At 35.1% G+C, this 17778-nt stretch overlaps 1 protein-coding gene across 5 annotated transcripts in view; it reads right to left on the bottom strand.

The window, feature by feature from the left end:
• Positions 1–17778, bottom strand: part of Fbxw7 (F-box and WD repeat domain containing 7) — a 184815-nt gene that overhangs the window by 73239 nt on the left and 93798 nt on the right. For 2 of the 5 annotated variants that reach the window (XM_076864337.2, XM_076864339.2), the window contains 2 exons: positions 10108–10157; positions 8862–9443 (listed from right to left, as the gene is read on the bottom strand). In XM_076864337.2, coding sequence (XP_076720452.1) covers positions 8862–9374 — 513 coding nt within the window. In that variant the 5' untranslated portion in view covers positions 9375–9443; positions 10108–10157. Of the gene's footprint in view, positions 1–8861; positions 9444–10107; positions 10158–17778 lie in introns of those variants that run through there. The other 3 variants (XM_076864338.2, XM_076864340.2, XM_076864341.2) reach the window with 2 other exon arrangements.

Raw genomic sequence — 17778 nt, 5'->3', positions numbered from 1 at the left:
ATGTAAAAAAAATAAATCAAAAATAAGCAATTATAGAAAGGTTGTAGGATACAAAGTTAATATACAAAAGTGAATGTCCTTTCCTATATACCAGCAATGAACAAGTAGAACGTGAAATGAGAAATACAATACCATGTACACTAATACAATGAAATACTCAAGTATGAACAAAATATGCTCAAGATATATATTAAAGAAACTATAAAATTCTGGTAAAGGATTTCAAAGAATTACATAAATTGAGATATATTTCATGTTCCTATAGAGGAAGGAACAAGAATAATATTCTTGACAATATCAATATTGGCAAGATGTCAGTTTTTCCCAACTTGGCCTATAAATCAATACAATCCCAAACAAAATCCCAGCAGTTATTTTGTGGATATTGACACAATGTTCCAAAAGTTTATATGGAAAGGCAAAAGACCTAGAATAGCCAATACAAAAGTGAAGAACTAATTTGGAAGACTGGCACCATTCAAATTCTAGACTTACTATAAAAGCTACAGTAATCATGACAACATAGCATTAGGAAAAAAAGGAACAGAATCAAAAGCCCAGAAAGAGATCAACATAAATGTAGTCAACTGATCTTTGGCAAAAGAGCAAAGGCAATACAATGAAGAAAAGACAGTTTTCTACACCATTGTGCTGGAACAACTAGACATCCACAATAAAAGAACAAAACAAAACAAAACAATAACACCACCAACTAAACAGAACCCACAGACCTTATAGCCTTACAAAACTGACTCAAAATGGACCTCAAATCTAAGTGTAAAGAGAAAAACTACAAATCTCCTAGAAGATAACATAGGCAAAAATCTAGCTGACCGTGGATATATGCTCTGTGAAAGACACTGTCAAGAGAATGAGAAAACAAGTTATGAACTGGTACAAAATATTTGCAAAAGTACTTCTATCTGATAAACAACTCATTCAAAATATACAAAAAATTAATAAAACTCAACCATAAAAAAACCCTGATTAAAAAATAGGCAAAAGACCTGAACAAACCCTTTGCCAAAGAAGATAAATTCATGTTAAGTATATGAAAAAATGTTCACCATCACACGCCATTAGGAAAACTGCAAATTAAAACAACATGATACCACAGATGTAGTAGAATGGCCAAAATTCAAAACACTGATGCCACCAAACACTAGTGAGCATGTGGAGCAACAGGAACTCTGGGAACATAAAATGATACAATCACTGGCAGACAGTTGGCAGTTTCTTACAAAACATACTGTTACCATACAACCCAGCAACTGCACTCCTTATGATTTACCCAAAGGAATTGAAAACTTAAGAAAAGTCTGTATGTGGATATTACCATCAATATCAATGGATAGTTCCAAAAAAAGTCTGTACATGGATATTCACAGCAATTTTGTTCAAGACCAACTAAATTTAAAGCAACCAAGATGCCCTTTAGCATATAGTGGATAAACCATGGTACATCAAAAAAAGAAAAAAAAAAAAGGAATACTGACTAAGGACTAAAAGAAAATGAGCCATTAAATCATGAAAAGACATGGAAGAGACTTCAATGAATTTGTCTAAGTCAAAGAAGTCAGGCTGGGGCTGGGACTGGTATGGGGCTTGGGCGAGGGCTAGGGTTGAAAAGTAGTGCACTTGCCTGGCATGTGTGAGGCACTGGGTTCAATTCTCAGCACCGTATATAAATAAATAAAATAAAGGTCTATCAACAACTAAAGAAATATTTTTTAAAAAAATATGTATCTTTAAAAAGAAGAAGAAGAAGAAATCAGTCCGTATGACTGCAACCATATGACATTCTAGGAAAAGAAACACTATAAAATTAAAAAAAAAAAAAAAAAAAGAGTAAAAAGATCAGTAGTTAATAGGAGCTGGGGGAAAGATGGATGAATACACAAAACTCAGGATTTTTAGGGCATCTGTCCAAACCAAATGTAACATCAGGAGTGAAATCAAAACTATAAATTCTGGATGATAATTACGGGTCAATGTAGATGAAATTTTAGGTTGGTTTTGAAGTTTCTGGCTAGCTGATAGGATGTGGAGGATGCCACTCAAAGCAAATGAAGAGGCACCAAGATAAAACTGGGTAAAAAAAAAAAATGGTAAAATTTTGAAACATTTAAAAAATAAAAAGTCTGCATGTGGATTTGGTTACATATTTATACGGAACTTACCAATCTATATAGAGCTAAAAATTCATATTTAAAAAAATTAATCCAAACATTCATATTGACAGCTCATTGTTATAAACATGACATTATAACATAGTACAAGTAGAAATCTAAGCAAAGATGCTGTAACATTTTAAAACACTGACCCTTCAATTTTTATCTTTCAAGTGCCTGGAGTAAAAGGGAAAGAGGAGTATTTAAGATGATAAGAAAGAGTCAAACCATTTTTCCACCAAGTAACCAGAAGACTGGTACATTAAGAAAGATTAGAAAACCTGTGGAGAAAAATAAAAAATTGGTTTGGGGAAAGAAATAACAGTTTCAGTTCTTAGTGGACCACTCAGCACATGATATCCAACAGACAGCTAGAAGTGCAGAAATAAGGCCATAGTGAATGATGGGAGCTCAAAACATAATTTTGGAGTTACCACCAAAGTAAAAACGGAACCCACCATGATATATGCCTTTATCATTTTCCTTCATCCCATCTTCCCTACCACCTAACAATAGCATTAAAAAATATCAGGTCATTATAACTACACATATAGAATCAATCTGCTTCAGAAACACTTTCGGGATACTTCAGAGAAGTTTATCATCTGTAAAATGTACATAAAGTTTTAAAATTCTCCATTCCGTGGGAAAAATATTCTTCAGTTCAAAATGAAAACTTATAATCAAAATACTTAAATAGCATTATTTTAAAATTTTAAAACTGCACTAATAGAAATTTAATAAATTTATTGTAAACTAAAATTCATTTTGGTATCCAAATGTAAGATTTAGAAAGCATTTAAATGTACAAAAGTTTAAGTTTAAAAATCAGAAGAAGTTTGGAGAAACTGACACGTTTTAATGAAAGGAAATGGTACATATCTATCAATTGGGAAGACCTGTGGCATCTCCTTGGAAACTTATGTCATACTTTTATTTTTACTGAGAATGAGACACAAAACAAAACTGTTATGTTGATCTCCTGATACCTATGCTTAATTCCTCTATTATTTAGAACCCAGGGACAATTTAATTAGGGTATGCTCCCACCTCCCATATATCTTTCTTAAAGTATTTATCTATTTTTTTCATTTCTATCATTTTTCCACTAGAGGGTGATATGACTAAACTCTAAGGTCATGGAAAAATATAGATTTTTATCTGCCATTGAGAATGGTGTATATTTTGAGGGGTAATGGATGAGGGACCAGAGACAAGTAAACAAAATGAGGTCACAGGCCTATATTTATAAACTACTATGATTCCCAGGCACAACACTGCTTGTTTTGCATATTTTATTTCATCTAATTCTTACAAAAACCCTGAGAAATAGGCACTTGAGTCTTTTTTTTTTTTTTTTTTTTACAGATAGGAAAACAGGCTCAATGAGATTATATAAATATGATCATATAATAAGTGGCATAATGAAAATTCAAGCTCAGATCTTAAAAGTTATCACTCTTCTATGTTAGGGGGAAACTCATCCATTAAACCCCTTCCCCATTTCCACGGTTCTCACAAAGGTTTAAAAGTCAATTAAACTAGACAGAGCTGATGTTTCTAGTTTTCCCTCCTTCACAAAGGCAGGAGACATGAGTATTCATGGGCCATGCTTACTGGTGGATGTTATTCAAGATGACTGCTTTAAACAGTATTCTTTATTCTCCTGAGCATCTCTAAACAGAATTTGAACTACATCATTGTCTTCCAAGTAGACTATACCAGAGAATTTCAGAGGAAGTCATCATTCTCTAGAGCAACTTAAAGCTCTAATAGGTTTCAGATGTTAGCCACATTATCCAATGAAGTTTCCCAGCATTTCTGATTCTAGGGGGTGGCTGGAGGATGGTGACACAAAACAAAACTGTTATGTTGATCCCCTGATACCTATGCTTAATTCCTCTATTATTTAGAACCCAGGGACAAGAAAGTATCTCTAGCCCTTAGATTCCAATACATTCAACATACTATTTCTTTTAATATACATATTAAAACAGGAAAAAAACTGCTTAGTTACCAAGAGGAATGTAACAATCAGGATACAGAAAAATAAATAAATAAAATTTAGGTGAGCAATGAAGTCACAGATGCAAGACAGCAAGACAGATATAGAAGCATCAGAAATTAATTCTCAAATATGCTGCTTTTCATGAAAAAACCAGGCAGATTCTAGACCTGTCCTAATGTGCTTTTCATATTAGTAAAAAATGAGTTGGCAAAATTAAAACAATAAGAAAGAAAATAAGTCGATACTTTTCAAAAAGCATGTCAAAGGTTCAATTTTAAAAAATATAATAACACTGTTATAACAGAGTTAAAACTGTAAAGATATTATTCATACCTGTAGAAGCAAACTGACTCTAGAATTTACAGGAAAACTAGTCAAATTAAGAGAAACAGTCAGTACACAATCAACCTATGGTTAAGAAGCACATTTGAGGGCACCTAGTGATCTGTATAATCTTGTCTCAAATTTCTTTTTTACATTGTCATTTCTTCCTGTTACAACTTTAGCCCTGGGGCCCCATATTTTCCATAATGCTCTGTTAAATACCACAAAGAAAAATCCTTGACTGAGTTCTCTTTTCTTTCTAAAGGGTAACTCTGAACATCGCAAATGTGACATAATATTAGAAAGCCATGCTATTCCAGAGTCTAGAACCTTTGATTTAGTTCTGTTGAAAACCTTGTTTAGTACTATTTGCCAAATTCTACCATAGGGGGCAGCATAATCCATGGGAAGGAAAAGGGTTGTTTTTGAAATTGGACAGTTCAGGATTAAAAGCTGCCAATTATGGTATGATTTGGGGTGAAGCGTTTGGCCTCTCTGTAGCCTTAGTTCACTAATCTGTTGTGGGATCTTGCACACACTATGAGCTTAACAAACAGCAATTCCCGACTACCACTCTTGACTTTTAACATCAGGACAGTCTAGAATTTCTAACATTCTAATATTTCAAAAAATTATTGTTTGCCAAAGGTTCCCATAAAAACAATGTTAAGTAACAAAGGGAAGAGAGATTGCCCTCAGAGTTCTGACAGGTTTCAATACCCAAAGAATAAATCAAGGCAAGGAAGAATCTAAAAGTTTTTTTTTCTTACTAATATCATATGCAAATGTTACACATTCAAATGATATATAAATAAGTCTAGCCATACATGGGGTTTGTTTAGGAGACTGAAAAAGTACAAAAAGCATACCAGATAAAACTGTAGAAGGCTAATCCTGTATTAAAATTTTAAAATGGGTTTTTTAAAAATGATCTTATAGCCTCCATTCTTCTCAAAAGTAAATGTTTAGTAAGAATTGGATGAAATTGTGATCTAGGGTAGTGTTTATAAAACTGTCTTATGCTTATAATGATGAATAGTTGAAAGATCACCCCAAATAAAGTAGTTGAACTAGTGAGAGTTTCACCCTATTCACCATATTTTAAAAACTAGGTACATGGATGACTGACATTTTCTTCTAAAGCAATGCAGTAATAGACGACTTTTAAAAATGTTGAAAAAGCTCTCTGGAAATAAACTTAAAGATGACTTTCCTGAATGGACAAAAAGAAAAACATTCAGATCAATTTTACTCTGAAATTCTACTCTGTAGAAAGGTATTGCTGTGTTGGGAATCCAACAGCTTTACAGTCTTCATGTCATATTTATGAAGACAAATGACTTCATGATGAACAATATACCCAAGATATATATAAAAACACATATGTACACACATGTCCATCTCTGCTGCTGTCTTGTATGTATAACCCAGTAGTAGTTTTGTGTGTGTGTGTGTGTGTGTGTGTGTGAGAGAGACTGAGAATCACAAGGATGAAAACACTCCATAAACTGGGTATACTTAAGAGATAATAGTATGACTGTATTAGATATACCTAAAGTTCTGTTTATGGCTTCATCTTTAAAGTAAAGGAAGGTCAAAGCATCTGTCAAACCTGTGTAGTGGTAGCTTTCCCACAGAATGTTATGCCAGTTTCTCCTTTTGCAAAAAAAAAGATGTTTTGCTTAGATACCTTTTTTATTTAAAGTATAACAGAAATCTGCAACAGCTTTGTATTGTTCATCAGGGCTTAATTTTGATTAAATTTCTTTCTTAAATAAGAAAATGCATTGCATTTTCAGTACTAAACACCCATTCCTCTAACTGAATTTTTAGAAAAAGGGAGATACAAGCTTCCTCTTTTGATATGTGTAACCTTAAGGGAGTGGCAGAAGACTAGTGACCAGTCCAGTGAGCTTTCCTGGGCTGGATCTTACAGCAGCCTGTCAGTCACTGGATAAGAACTGGGCAGGGGTGGTGTAAGGGTCTCTTCTCCAAGAGGGGCATGAGAAATAAGGACTAGTCATGTCAGCCCTGATCAAAAAGGCACTTCCCCATATACCACAGTCAAGCACTGTTGGTCAACAGGACCATTTACATCCCTGGACAGATAAGCACGGACCCTTCGAGCAGACAACTTGTACCAGGATGGGTAGCAGCAGAAGCTAAACAAACTCTTTAAGGGTGAAATTCTAAAAGCTGCAGGCTGTGATTTCACTAATGCACTCAAAGCAACTATTTGGCTGGCTAACATAAATGATTTCAATACTAACAATGAAATCTACAAACAGAATTTCAAGAGTAATTGTTCTGCTTACTAGAAGTTTGGGTTGAGACTCAAGCAGTAGGTGTCCAAAGACTTCTCACAGCAGTGTATAGTGTGTGTGTAAATGGGCACAGTGTTATTCTCATCGCGTCTTTAAGTTAACATCGTGATTTTTACAAGGGATGCTAGAAAGTGTAATGTGTGACTAAAATATCTCAAGTTATCACAAAAAGACCATATCATTGAGGGATTTGACATAAATTGAATATTAGATAATGAATCCAACTACTGATGATACAAATTATACTTCGGTACACTCATATTGCTGAATATAGGAGAAGAGATACTCGTTACATAGTCACTCAAGTAAATAAAAGTACAAGGAAAATAACACGTAGGAAAGATGAGTTGTAGTTTCTAAAAAATAATAAAGACCAAACTTATTAAGTCCTATTAATTTAATGATATGAAATATTCAGCCCTCAAATCAAATATGTGATTCTGCTTTTACTTGGGCAAAATATTCCAACTTGAATGGCAGAGGTAAACAAGAAGAGAGTGGACCAAAATTTTATGCAGATAATGTTTTTCTAACGGAAATAAAATAGATAAGGAGATAGAAGAGGAAGAGGAAGAAGAGGAGGAGGAATACCAGATGGCAGAAGCTGGGGGAATGGTAGTATATAAGACCTGAGCCTTACTAACAAAGCAAGGCTAAAGTTGTCAGTCATAGATCCACCTGGCTGAAATTCAAAGCTACTATTCAACTTTTTGAGACGTGGATGACAAAGTGGATGACACCACTACTTGACGCCAATTCCTTCTGAGAAGATCACCAGCTAAATAAAATCCAACTTGTGGACAAGCCATGGAAATTAGGGATCAACGTGTTTTAGAAAGAATTTAAGTTTTACAAGCTGAAACAAAAATGATTTAGCAATTCCAGTTTTAATCCAAGTGCGTCAGATACCTCATTCCAAGTCAAAGGAGATGATGTTATATCTGTTTGTATATTGCTTATCATCTACAACAATTCACTGTGAAATTACAAATAAGCAAACAGAATTAAGAAGATGAATTACTACAGACATTGTTATTTTGTGAAATGAATAAGCTATTATTCAAAGTAAAATTTTCCATTTCAAACTAAAACTCAGATGTCTATTATACACAGGTATTTATGAGTTCTATTTGTTATGGTTGGATACGAGGTATCCCCCCACCACTATCAAACGCTCTTATTAATGCAGGAATATTCAGAGACGACATGATTGGGTTTATAGGAGCTGTAACCTAATCAGACCATCTCAGCTTGAATGAACTAACTGGGTGGTAACTGTAGGCAGGTGGGGTATTAATAGAGGAGCCATGCGCCTCAAAAGGGGAAGGCACTTCTCCCTCCCTCCTCTCTCTGGGCTTCCTGACTCCCCGATGAAATGAGCAGCTTTCCAGCTCTGGTCTCCTCCCCCCATGATGTGCTGCCTCAACTTGGGCCCAGAACAATGGAGTTGGCCATCTAAGTACAAGAGACCTCTGAAACTGTGAGCCCCAAATAAATTTTTCCTCCTCTAATTAGCTCTTGTTGGGTATTTTGTCATAGCAGTGCAAAAGTTATCTAATTTTCCAATGATTAAAAAAATAATAATAACTAATTTGAGGCAATTTCCAGTAATATGCCTTAGCATACCACTTGTAGATACACAGCCCATAGCATCCAGCTTTTATTTGTTAAAACAAAACAAAAAACAAACTCTTCATTACTTGAATTAGAAAAATTATATTCTCCCCCAACCTTCTACACCGCGAACACGATTTGCTAATCCCTGTGCTAGGGAAAATTTTAGAAGACACTTTGATGTTAATAATTTTTCATAGTGACAGAACCAATTACCATCTCCCCATTTGTGATAAGATTGTCCCGTTATTAGTATTTCTATTTGTAATACTTTCTAATAACATCTGTAAAACAAAAATTAAATCATTTTATTATGTTTGTGAAAATTAATTTGCAGTAATACAAAGACATGAGGAAAATTTCACTGCAATTAAAATAGAGTTGTAAAATGTTTCAGGTTAACAGATCGATTATACTCACTTTTGTTGTCTTTGTATAGAATGGGGAGGAGAGTTGGTGAATGGGTAGGTCCACAATACTACTGGAGTTTGTGACACTGTTACTATGAGTATGTTCATCTTCTCTGCTACTGTCATCAGACTGATCAAAATCATCACTCTCCTGGTCCATTTCCTCCTCCTCTTCATCCTCCTCATCTTGTTCACCAGCATGTTCTTCATCTTCCTCTTGTTCCTCTTGATTTCCTGAGGAGTCCTCATCTACTGAAATAAATCGATTATTGTTTTCTTCCACTTGTCCTTGCTGGGAGTCACTTTGGTCTCCAGATCTAGGTTCTACTCCAACAACTTCACCATTCCTTGCAGTGTGCTCCTCCTCTTGTTGTCTCAGTTGTTGCTGCTGCTGCTGCTGCTGTTCCTCCTCTACTACACGATTCATCTGTTCCTCATCTGCCTGGCTTGAGGAAGGGTTACCTCTCAGAGAACCTCCAGTTCGTCGTCTTTTGCTGCCCACAGAGAGCAGTTCCTGATTCATTTCCAAAAGCCAGCTTGCTACTTCTTGGACCTTGGCTAGACTATCAGAAGATGAAAAGGTTTTCACATTCTGCAGGGGAAAATGGGAGGAAAAATTAGGTTTTTATATTCTTATTATCTTCTAATTTCACACACACACACACACTAATATATACATACACACACACACACACACACACACACACATATATTAAATATCATTAAAGATTGTAAAAAGTATCTAATGCCATCAAGTCATTAAGATGCTCTTTAGTAATCAATACAGAAAGTTTAAATTATAAAAGTTATATGAGAATTTCCCCAAATTATACAGCAACCAGCTTTATTGCAACATCTTTCTTTTAATAATTCTTAGCTAAAAACTTTATAATTTATTGTTTTGGCTAATAAAATATAACTTAACCGATAAAATGATTTTAAATTTTAGATCAGTAGTTCATAAACTGTATCCTGTGTAAAACTTCCACAAAATGTTATGAAGTGTATCACAAAAAAACTATTCAGTGCTCAGTCAAGTTCAGAAAATGCAAAGGTAAATCAAGTTGAAAAGCTCAGTATCCTGTGAATTTCCCAAACTTCTCTGATTATAGAATCTTGTCTCAGACACAGTGTTTTGACAGGTAACAAATATAATCATTATGATTTGCATTTTTGATAATATAAATCAACTGGGAAGCAAATAAACAAAACACTTTTATTTTTTAAAAAAAGGAAAAATTTTCTTAAGTTCATACCCTCTGACCCAGTAACTCCACTTCTGGCAATCTATCCTAACGAAGTAATCCTAAAACAGAAAGAAAAAAAAAAATTATACAGAGGATGCTCACTGCAGCTCTATCCACAAAAGCAAAAAAGCAAACAAACAAACAAAAAAAAAAAAAATAGAGAGAGAAACAATAAAGAATACAAATAAAAATAAAAACCCAGATGTTCAAGATAAGAGAATTCTGTGAGATGGGACATACAGTATAATCCTTAAACATGATGTTCATGAAATTTTGTGAAAACATGGATGTTTATATTATATTATGCTAAGGGGAAAAATTCAGATAATTACATAACCACAGTATGATTTTTTTAAACTGCATGAAGACTAGATAACAATACTTCAAAATAAATTGCTTTTAAGGCATTGGTAGTATGGATGCTTCATTCCTAAACTTCATCCTTTGTTTGTATCTCTATGGACATGTTCAAGGTTACCCAAATAATGCCAACACACTAGGCACATTAAAAAGTAATTAAGCACTCATGACCTAAAACTTGAAACTTTAATAAAGCTAATAAATAGTTCTGTCCAAAGTGCAAGTGTTTTTTTTTTCTTTTAAAACTCTAATTATGATCTTGTTTTTAGAGAAAACTTTTTATGTGATATAGAACATATAAAACACAAATATCAATAAACACACTCCTATACCCTAAAATCCATCAAAAATTCAAGGATGTTCTTTTATTTCTTCTTACCAGCAGAAGTACCTAATATCAAGCATATCAGATACATAACTTATGTTTTTATCAATAACTAATGAGACAACTTGAGTTCAGTAAAATAAAATCTGATGGCTAACCTATTTTGACATTAAATTGTACTATTTCTTTGGCAATCTGATGAGAATGGAACTGACTCAAGGTCAGGAATAATACTGATAAAAGAAAACCACAGAATTTTTAAACTGAAAATATTCCTCACTTCACACTCAAGGCAACTAAGGCTGGAAGAACTCACGTGAATATCTCAAGCTAGTTAGCTACAACTAGCTTCATGTAAAACACACACACACACACACACACACACACACACACACACAAGAATCTGACACCCGAGTCTTCTTTCTTGTACCTCAGTGTACAAAAACAACATGATAAAATCCTAAAAGAATATTATGCTTTTTTCCCTTTGGGTACCCGTGATTGGACTCAGAGGCACTTGACCACTGAGCCACATCCCCATCCCTATTTTGTAGAGACAATGTCTCACTTAGTTGCTTAGCACCTCACCATTGCTGAGGCTGGCTTCAAACTCAAGATTCTCCTGTCTCAGCCTTCCGAGCCATTGGAAGAACATTATTCTTTAACATTGATATTGCCTTCTTTAGTGTCTCTTTAGACTCAACCCCAGTAGTACCAAAAAATTTTAACGTAAGAAATGTTTCTTTACTTGGGTGGGGGGTGGTATTGGGGATTAAGCCTTGTGTATGCTAGACAGGTGCACCACCACTGACCTACATTCACAGCCTTTCTTTAAATATTAACCAATGTAATTTAGCCTTTTTTGACCAGAACCCCCAGTAACATTAGATTTTACATTGTAAAGTTGCATACAAATATTTAAACATACCAGCAACAATAGTTTCACAGGGAGGGAATTATAAGATGTTTCCAATAACTTAAGACTCTATAAAACACCATGCTTAAATAAATAGTTAATTCTCATTATTTATAGTGATTTTGTTCCATGAAGTTACTGCAATCACGAAATCAGCAAATACTGAGCCATTCCTCCTAGAGAAAAATACAGGTCCTACAAGCCTCTGGTCACATTTTCATCAACCAATCAATGCATAACCGCTTTTATGTGTGTTTGTGATTAAAGATATCTTATTTAATATACATTACAGACTCATTAGCATTGAACTCACATTCAATGGCATTATAACTCATGCCTAAATGAAGTTTACCTAACACACATTATTTTATCCATAAGGTACACATCACAGACTTCTTGAGCCTTAGCTCATTAAGCAGTAATTCAGCAGTATGCCTGGGGATCATTTTTTTTTCCAAATTATTTTTATTATTGATAGACCTCTATTTTATTTATTTATATGCAATGCTGAGAATTGAACCCAGTGCCTCACACATGCCAGGCAGGTTCACTATTGCTGAGCCCTAGCCCCAGCCCTGGGGGTCATTTTAAGCAACACAAATACCAACAAAAAACACAAATAGCAGAGAAAATGTACTACTACAGACCATGGAAAGGACACTGTTCATACTATGAGAGCTGAAACAAGGAGGCAGAGCAGCATCCTCCTGACCTCTTTCCTTGTTGGAAATATGCATGTCAGTTCGATCAAATGTTCTGACCTGTACATGTCCATAAATGACTGTGAAGGTGCTACAACTATTTATTTGAATGTTATAAATTTATTTATAATTTTATAAATTTATAATATTTGCAAATTTGTGGATAATTAGGGTGGACTGTAATACTTCATCTAAATCCTCTAGATGGAGCACTGCTTGCAATGCAAGAGTCACACAGCACTATGACACCAATGTCACCTATTGTTACAGTCTGCTAATCTAACAAAAGACAAATGATCAGAGAATTAAAAGCTTCAACACAGATATTCATCACTAAACTTTTAAAATAAAAGTTCAGATAGCTCAAATAAAATAAAGTTGGACTTCACATAGAACAATAAGTAGAGAAAGAAAAGGCGAAGGTACATTATTTCTCCTTGTGTAAGTGAAGAGAAAAGCATCTTTTGGCAGTGTCTTTCACAGTACTGGGAGATCGAAAGAGGTTCTGACCTCAAAATGCCTAAAAAAAAAAGATGCTTATGGTCAGCTTCCTTCCAGACAAAAGAGAAGTATTATTAAAATTTTGTTCTTCAATAAAATTTAAAAATAAGGTTATACAGAGAAACAAGACCTACTCTATGACTTTCCAAAAGTCCTAAAAATGCAGGGTAACTTACAGCCACTATTCCTTGTTGATTTAGTGACACTTCAGACGGTGTGTGTGTGTGTGTGTGTATGATGAACTCTGCAACTATTTTCTCATGAGCCTTGTTTTTCAGAAGATCTTTCTCTCACAATATTTGAACTGCTTATTTTAGGATGTTTATGGAATAAATGTGAGCATAGTACATGAGCAAACATGAAGCTGTGAAAGCCTGTCTTCAACCAAACTAGAGTCATGAACCTCAAGAAAAATTCCAAGACAAAGGCTAACTCTGAAATCACAGCAGACATTAGGAATACCACGTATACTAATAAAACAGGGAATGATTTAAGTAAATTATTAAGGCATCCAAATAACAGTGCAACATTAGCACTTTCAGAAGTCACACAGCAAGTATGATACATTAGATTTGAGCTACAAAGGCAGTTAAGAATCTTTAGAACACAGGTGACAAGAAAATAAGCCAAACTGTACAATCATCAGGAAGAAAAACTCAAAAGTTTGGAGTTACATAACTCAAACAATTTGGGAATTTCACTGAATCCTAAAAGACACTTCCTACTGACCAGGAGTGCCACTTCCTGTCATCCCACACTCCCTCTTCATTTTGAACTTTCTATGCCCCAAATTAAAAATTTGTGGATTATTATGGTCAAGCTAATTAGCAGTTAAGTACCTGAAACATATTTAAAGTAAGTCATATCTTATCACTCCACTGCTCAAAATCCACCAAGAAAAAGCAACGTTTTATAGTCACCTGTGGATCCTATAAATAACCTACATGTGTCCCAACACTCTCAGCGCCTATCGTCCTACTTTCTCCTTCTCACTTTGCTCCACCCTTTCTGACCTTGTTCTCTTCCAAAGAGCAAAGTATGTTGCAACCTGACAGCACGTGCTCTGGTTATTTCTGTCTGAATGCTCTCTCCCATGTATCTGCATGGTTCTTTCCATTTCCTAACCCTGCTGAGAGGTCCCCTGTCAATGCCATGTTCCCTAACTATCCCATACATCTTGCAGCTGAGGCTGTGGCTCAGTGGTAGAGTGCTTGCCTAACATGTGTGAGGCACTGGGTTTGATTCTCAGCACCACATATAAGTTAATGAATAAAATAAAGGTCTATACATTTAAAAAATATTTAAAAAAAAAACTACATCTCCACCACCATGTTTCCTTTTCCCCTTGCCCTGGTTTATTCTTCCCTATAGTTCTAAGTATGTAAAAGCACTAAAACAGTACCTGTTTTAGAGTCCATACTATCTATCCACCCATTTATTTATGTATTATCTGCCTTCCACTACTAGAATTTAAGCTCCCTCAGGAAAGAGACTCATTTTTTGACACTGTTATCATTAACACACAAAAAATATCCAACTCAATCTATACTCAAAACATTAGTTTCATGAGTAAATAATTATTTAAAACGTATTAAGCCAGCATTGCACTGAGAATGTCTTCTTCACCAAAGAAATTCAAGCTTCTTCACAAACACAATATCAATTATTTAAAACACACTTTTAAAAGTTGTAATCCGGAGGCTGAGGATGTCATCAGCAGTAGAGCACTTGCTTACCAATTACATGCCAGACCCTGGGTTCCATCGCCAGCACTGCAGTGAGGGAAAATGTTGTACTCTGTGTTCAACAAGTCACTTATGGTACCTTTGAAACTAATTAGGGTATAAATCTTAATACCTTACCATTAATTTATAAATAATCTTCTAAGTCATAAAAAATCATTTTTCTACTTTATCAAATTTCTTGTTTTTAGCACAGGCAATTAAAAACAATTAGGTGCCAGCCGGGCATGGGCCTGTAATCTTAGTGGCTTGGGAAGCTGAGGCAAGAGGAAAGCAAGTTCAAAGCCAGCTTCAGCAAAAGCAAGCCTCTAAGCAACTCAGTGAGAGCCTGTCTCCAAATAAAAAGGGCTGGGGATGTGGTTCAGTAGTCGAATGCTCCAGAATTCAATCCCCAGTACCAAAAACAAAAAACAATTAGGTGCCAGGCACGATGGTGCATGCCTATAATCTCAGGGCTCAGGAGGCTGAGGCAGAAGGATGGCAAGTTCAAAGTCAACCTCAGCAACCTAGCGAGGCACTAAGCAACTGAGTAAGGCACTATTTCAAAATAAAAATTAAAAGGCCTAGGAACAATCAGGTAACCAAAAAGATCAATACTCCAGCCAGGCGCAGTGATTCATGCCTGTAAACCCAGCAGCTCAGGAGGCTGAGGCAGGAGGATCACAAGTTCAAAGCCAGCTTCAGCAACTTAGCGAGACCCTGTCTCCAAATAAAAAATGAAAAGGGCTGGGGATGAAGTTATGTGCCCCTGGGTTCGATCCCTAGTACAAAAAAAAAAAAAAAGAAAGAAAGATTAATACTCCAAATATAATTATCATTTCTTGAATAATTCTGGTTTCTTATTTTTATATTGTACTTAACAAGGAAATCAAACATACAACATTAAGGTAAAAATCAGGGACTGCAAAATAGACTCATTCTCAGTGATATATATTAACAAAATCAAAATAAAATGGGCATTACTGGGAACATCATCATATAAATAGCAATCAATTCAGAGTTTTAGGGATCTGAACTGAATAATTTAAATCCACTCACCTAGTCAATCAAATATATCTTTACTGAAAAAGATTATTTCTCAGTGACAACATCTACATTATATGTTACTTAACCTATATTCATATTTTGTTTTAGCCATATAATCTGGACTTATTTCATTATAACTCAATTTTAAATTGATGGTTAAATCCAGTGGCTCTTTTACTGTTTTGTTTTGTTTTTGTAATTTTTACATTGTGAGACACTCACTCCCTTCGTCTTTACAAGTCTCCAGTCCCTCAATTTCCCTTGGCATTATCCATACTATCTCCCTTAGGTAGCCCAGTGGTTGCTCTTCACTGCTAGCTTCTTCCTTCCCTGCAGTTTCTTTGAAACCCAGGATTTCAACTGTCACATAGAAAATGATCACTCATTTGACAATCTCCAGTTAGACTCCTCTGCTGAGTCATTCAGTTTAATGAAGTTACTCTGGTTGGAACCCCAAACTTCTACCCCGACATCCCACATACATACCCCTGAGGTCCAAAATTTGTTCTCAGCTACTCCTATTTTCTCTATGTCAATGAATGGAACCATATTCTAGCCAGTTGCAAATGTAAGAAACTTGAATGTCTTTTCCTCCTGCAATAATTTAGTCCTAAAGCAAGTTAGGAAAATGTGTGTGAGAAAGGATGGTGGTCCAAAACTGGGGAGTCAGTCTACAAAAATAGTGAAGACAGCTTATGTGGGGGACAGAAAGTAAGTATTCAGAAGTCTGACTTTGAGAAGAATAAGGAATGATGCATACAGTGGAGAAGCCCAGGAGGGCGCAGACAAAACAGAGTAAGAACATTCATCTGGGTGGGGTAGAATATTAAACATGGGCAGGATAAGAAAGATGTCCAGGGGCTGTGGCTGTGGCTCAGTGGTAGAGCGCTCGCCTAGCATGTACGAGGCACTGGGTTCAATCCTCAGTACCACATAAATGTAAAATAAAGATATTGTGTCCAACTAAAGCTAAAAAATAAACATTAAAAAAAAAAAGAAAGATGTCCACATGGAAAAAATAGTGTTGAGGTCTGAGTGGGATAAAATGGGTGTGGTGGCCACAGTATGTACTCAGTTCATATATCCCTTCAACTTCACCTGCTATAAGGAACACAGCTGCCCATGCTGCCTCTGGGCTTCTTCCAGCAAACTAATGAGCAAGGTCAAAGTATCAGAATGGGATTGCTCCAACCCTGAAAAGGAGTCGGGGTAGAGGGTTCCCTGCACATTAAAATTTTGTGTTGACATCCGTTTCTTGGAGTATCCACAATGACACAGAACATCTGTGTAGAGGGACTGGTAAATCTCTTGGAGCAAAATTTTAAGAATTTCTAAAAGATACTTTTAGAAACAAATAAAAAAGGTGAACTTCATTAAACAAATGTCATTTTACTCAAGAACATCTACCACACAAAGAAATCCAGTGGTTAGGCTAACAGTTGATTAAAAAAAGATTTAAGAAGGCTTTATAAACACATGAAAAAGTGTTCGATAGTATTGCCAATCAGGGAGATGCCAATTAAAACCACAATGCAGTACTACTTTCCATCCATAAAAAACTACTAAATTTAAAACCAAATACTACCCAATGCTGGTTAAAAAAAAAAAAATTAAAAAGGAAGCAACTAAAACTATCATTTGGGGAAGCAGGGTGAATGGTACCAACACCATAGGAAATGATTTGGCAGTATCTCATAAAAACACTATTACCCTATGAATTAGTACATACATTTCTATGTATTTACCAAGGAGAAATGTCCACAAATAGGCTGGTACAAGAAGCTTTATTCAGGATGGCCAAACTTAAAGCAACTCAAATACTCATGAAGAGAAAAATGGACAAAAAAATTAGATATATTCATAATAGAAATTTAGAAATTAATTCCTGATACATGTAACAACATGGATGTCAAAAACAATAGCACTGCATGATTCCATTTATATATTTAAAAACCCACAAAAGCAATCTACAATTTCTATGATTTCAATTATAGAAATCAGAACAGTAGCTGTCTAAGTGTAGTGGGGATTGATTGAAACTAGGCATGAGAGTGATTTTAGAGTTAGAGATATAATCTATATTTTGATTGAGGTGCTGGGTACATATAT

Source organism: Callospermophilus lateralis, chromosome 8, assembly GCF_048772815.1.
Source record: "Callospermophilus lateralis isolate mCalLat2 chromosome 8, mCalLat2.hap1, whole genome shotgun sequence".
In the NCBI taxonomy this organism is placed as follows: domain Eukaryota; kingdom Metazoa; phylum Chordata; class Mammalia; order Rodentia; family Sciuridae; genus Callospermophilus; species Callospermophilus lateralis.
This window is presented reverse-complemented; position numbering and strand designations above follow the sequence as displayed.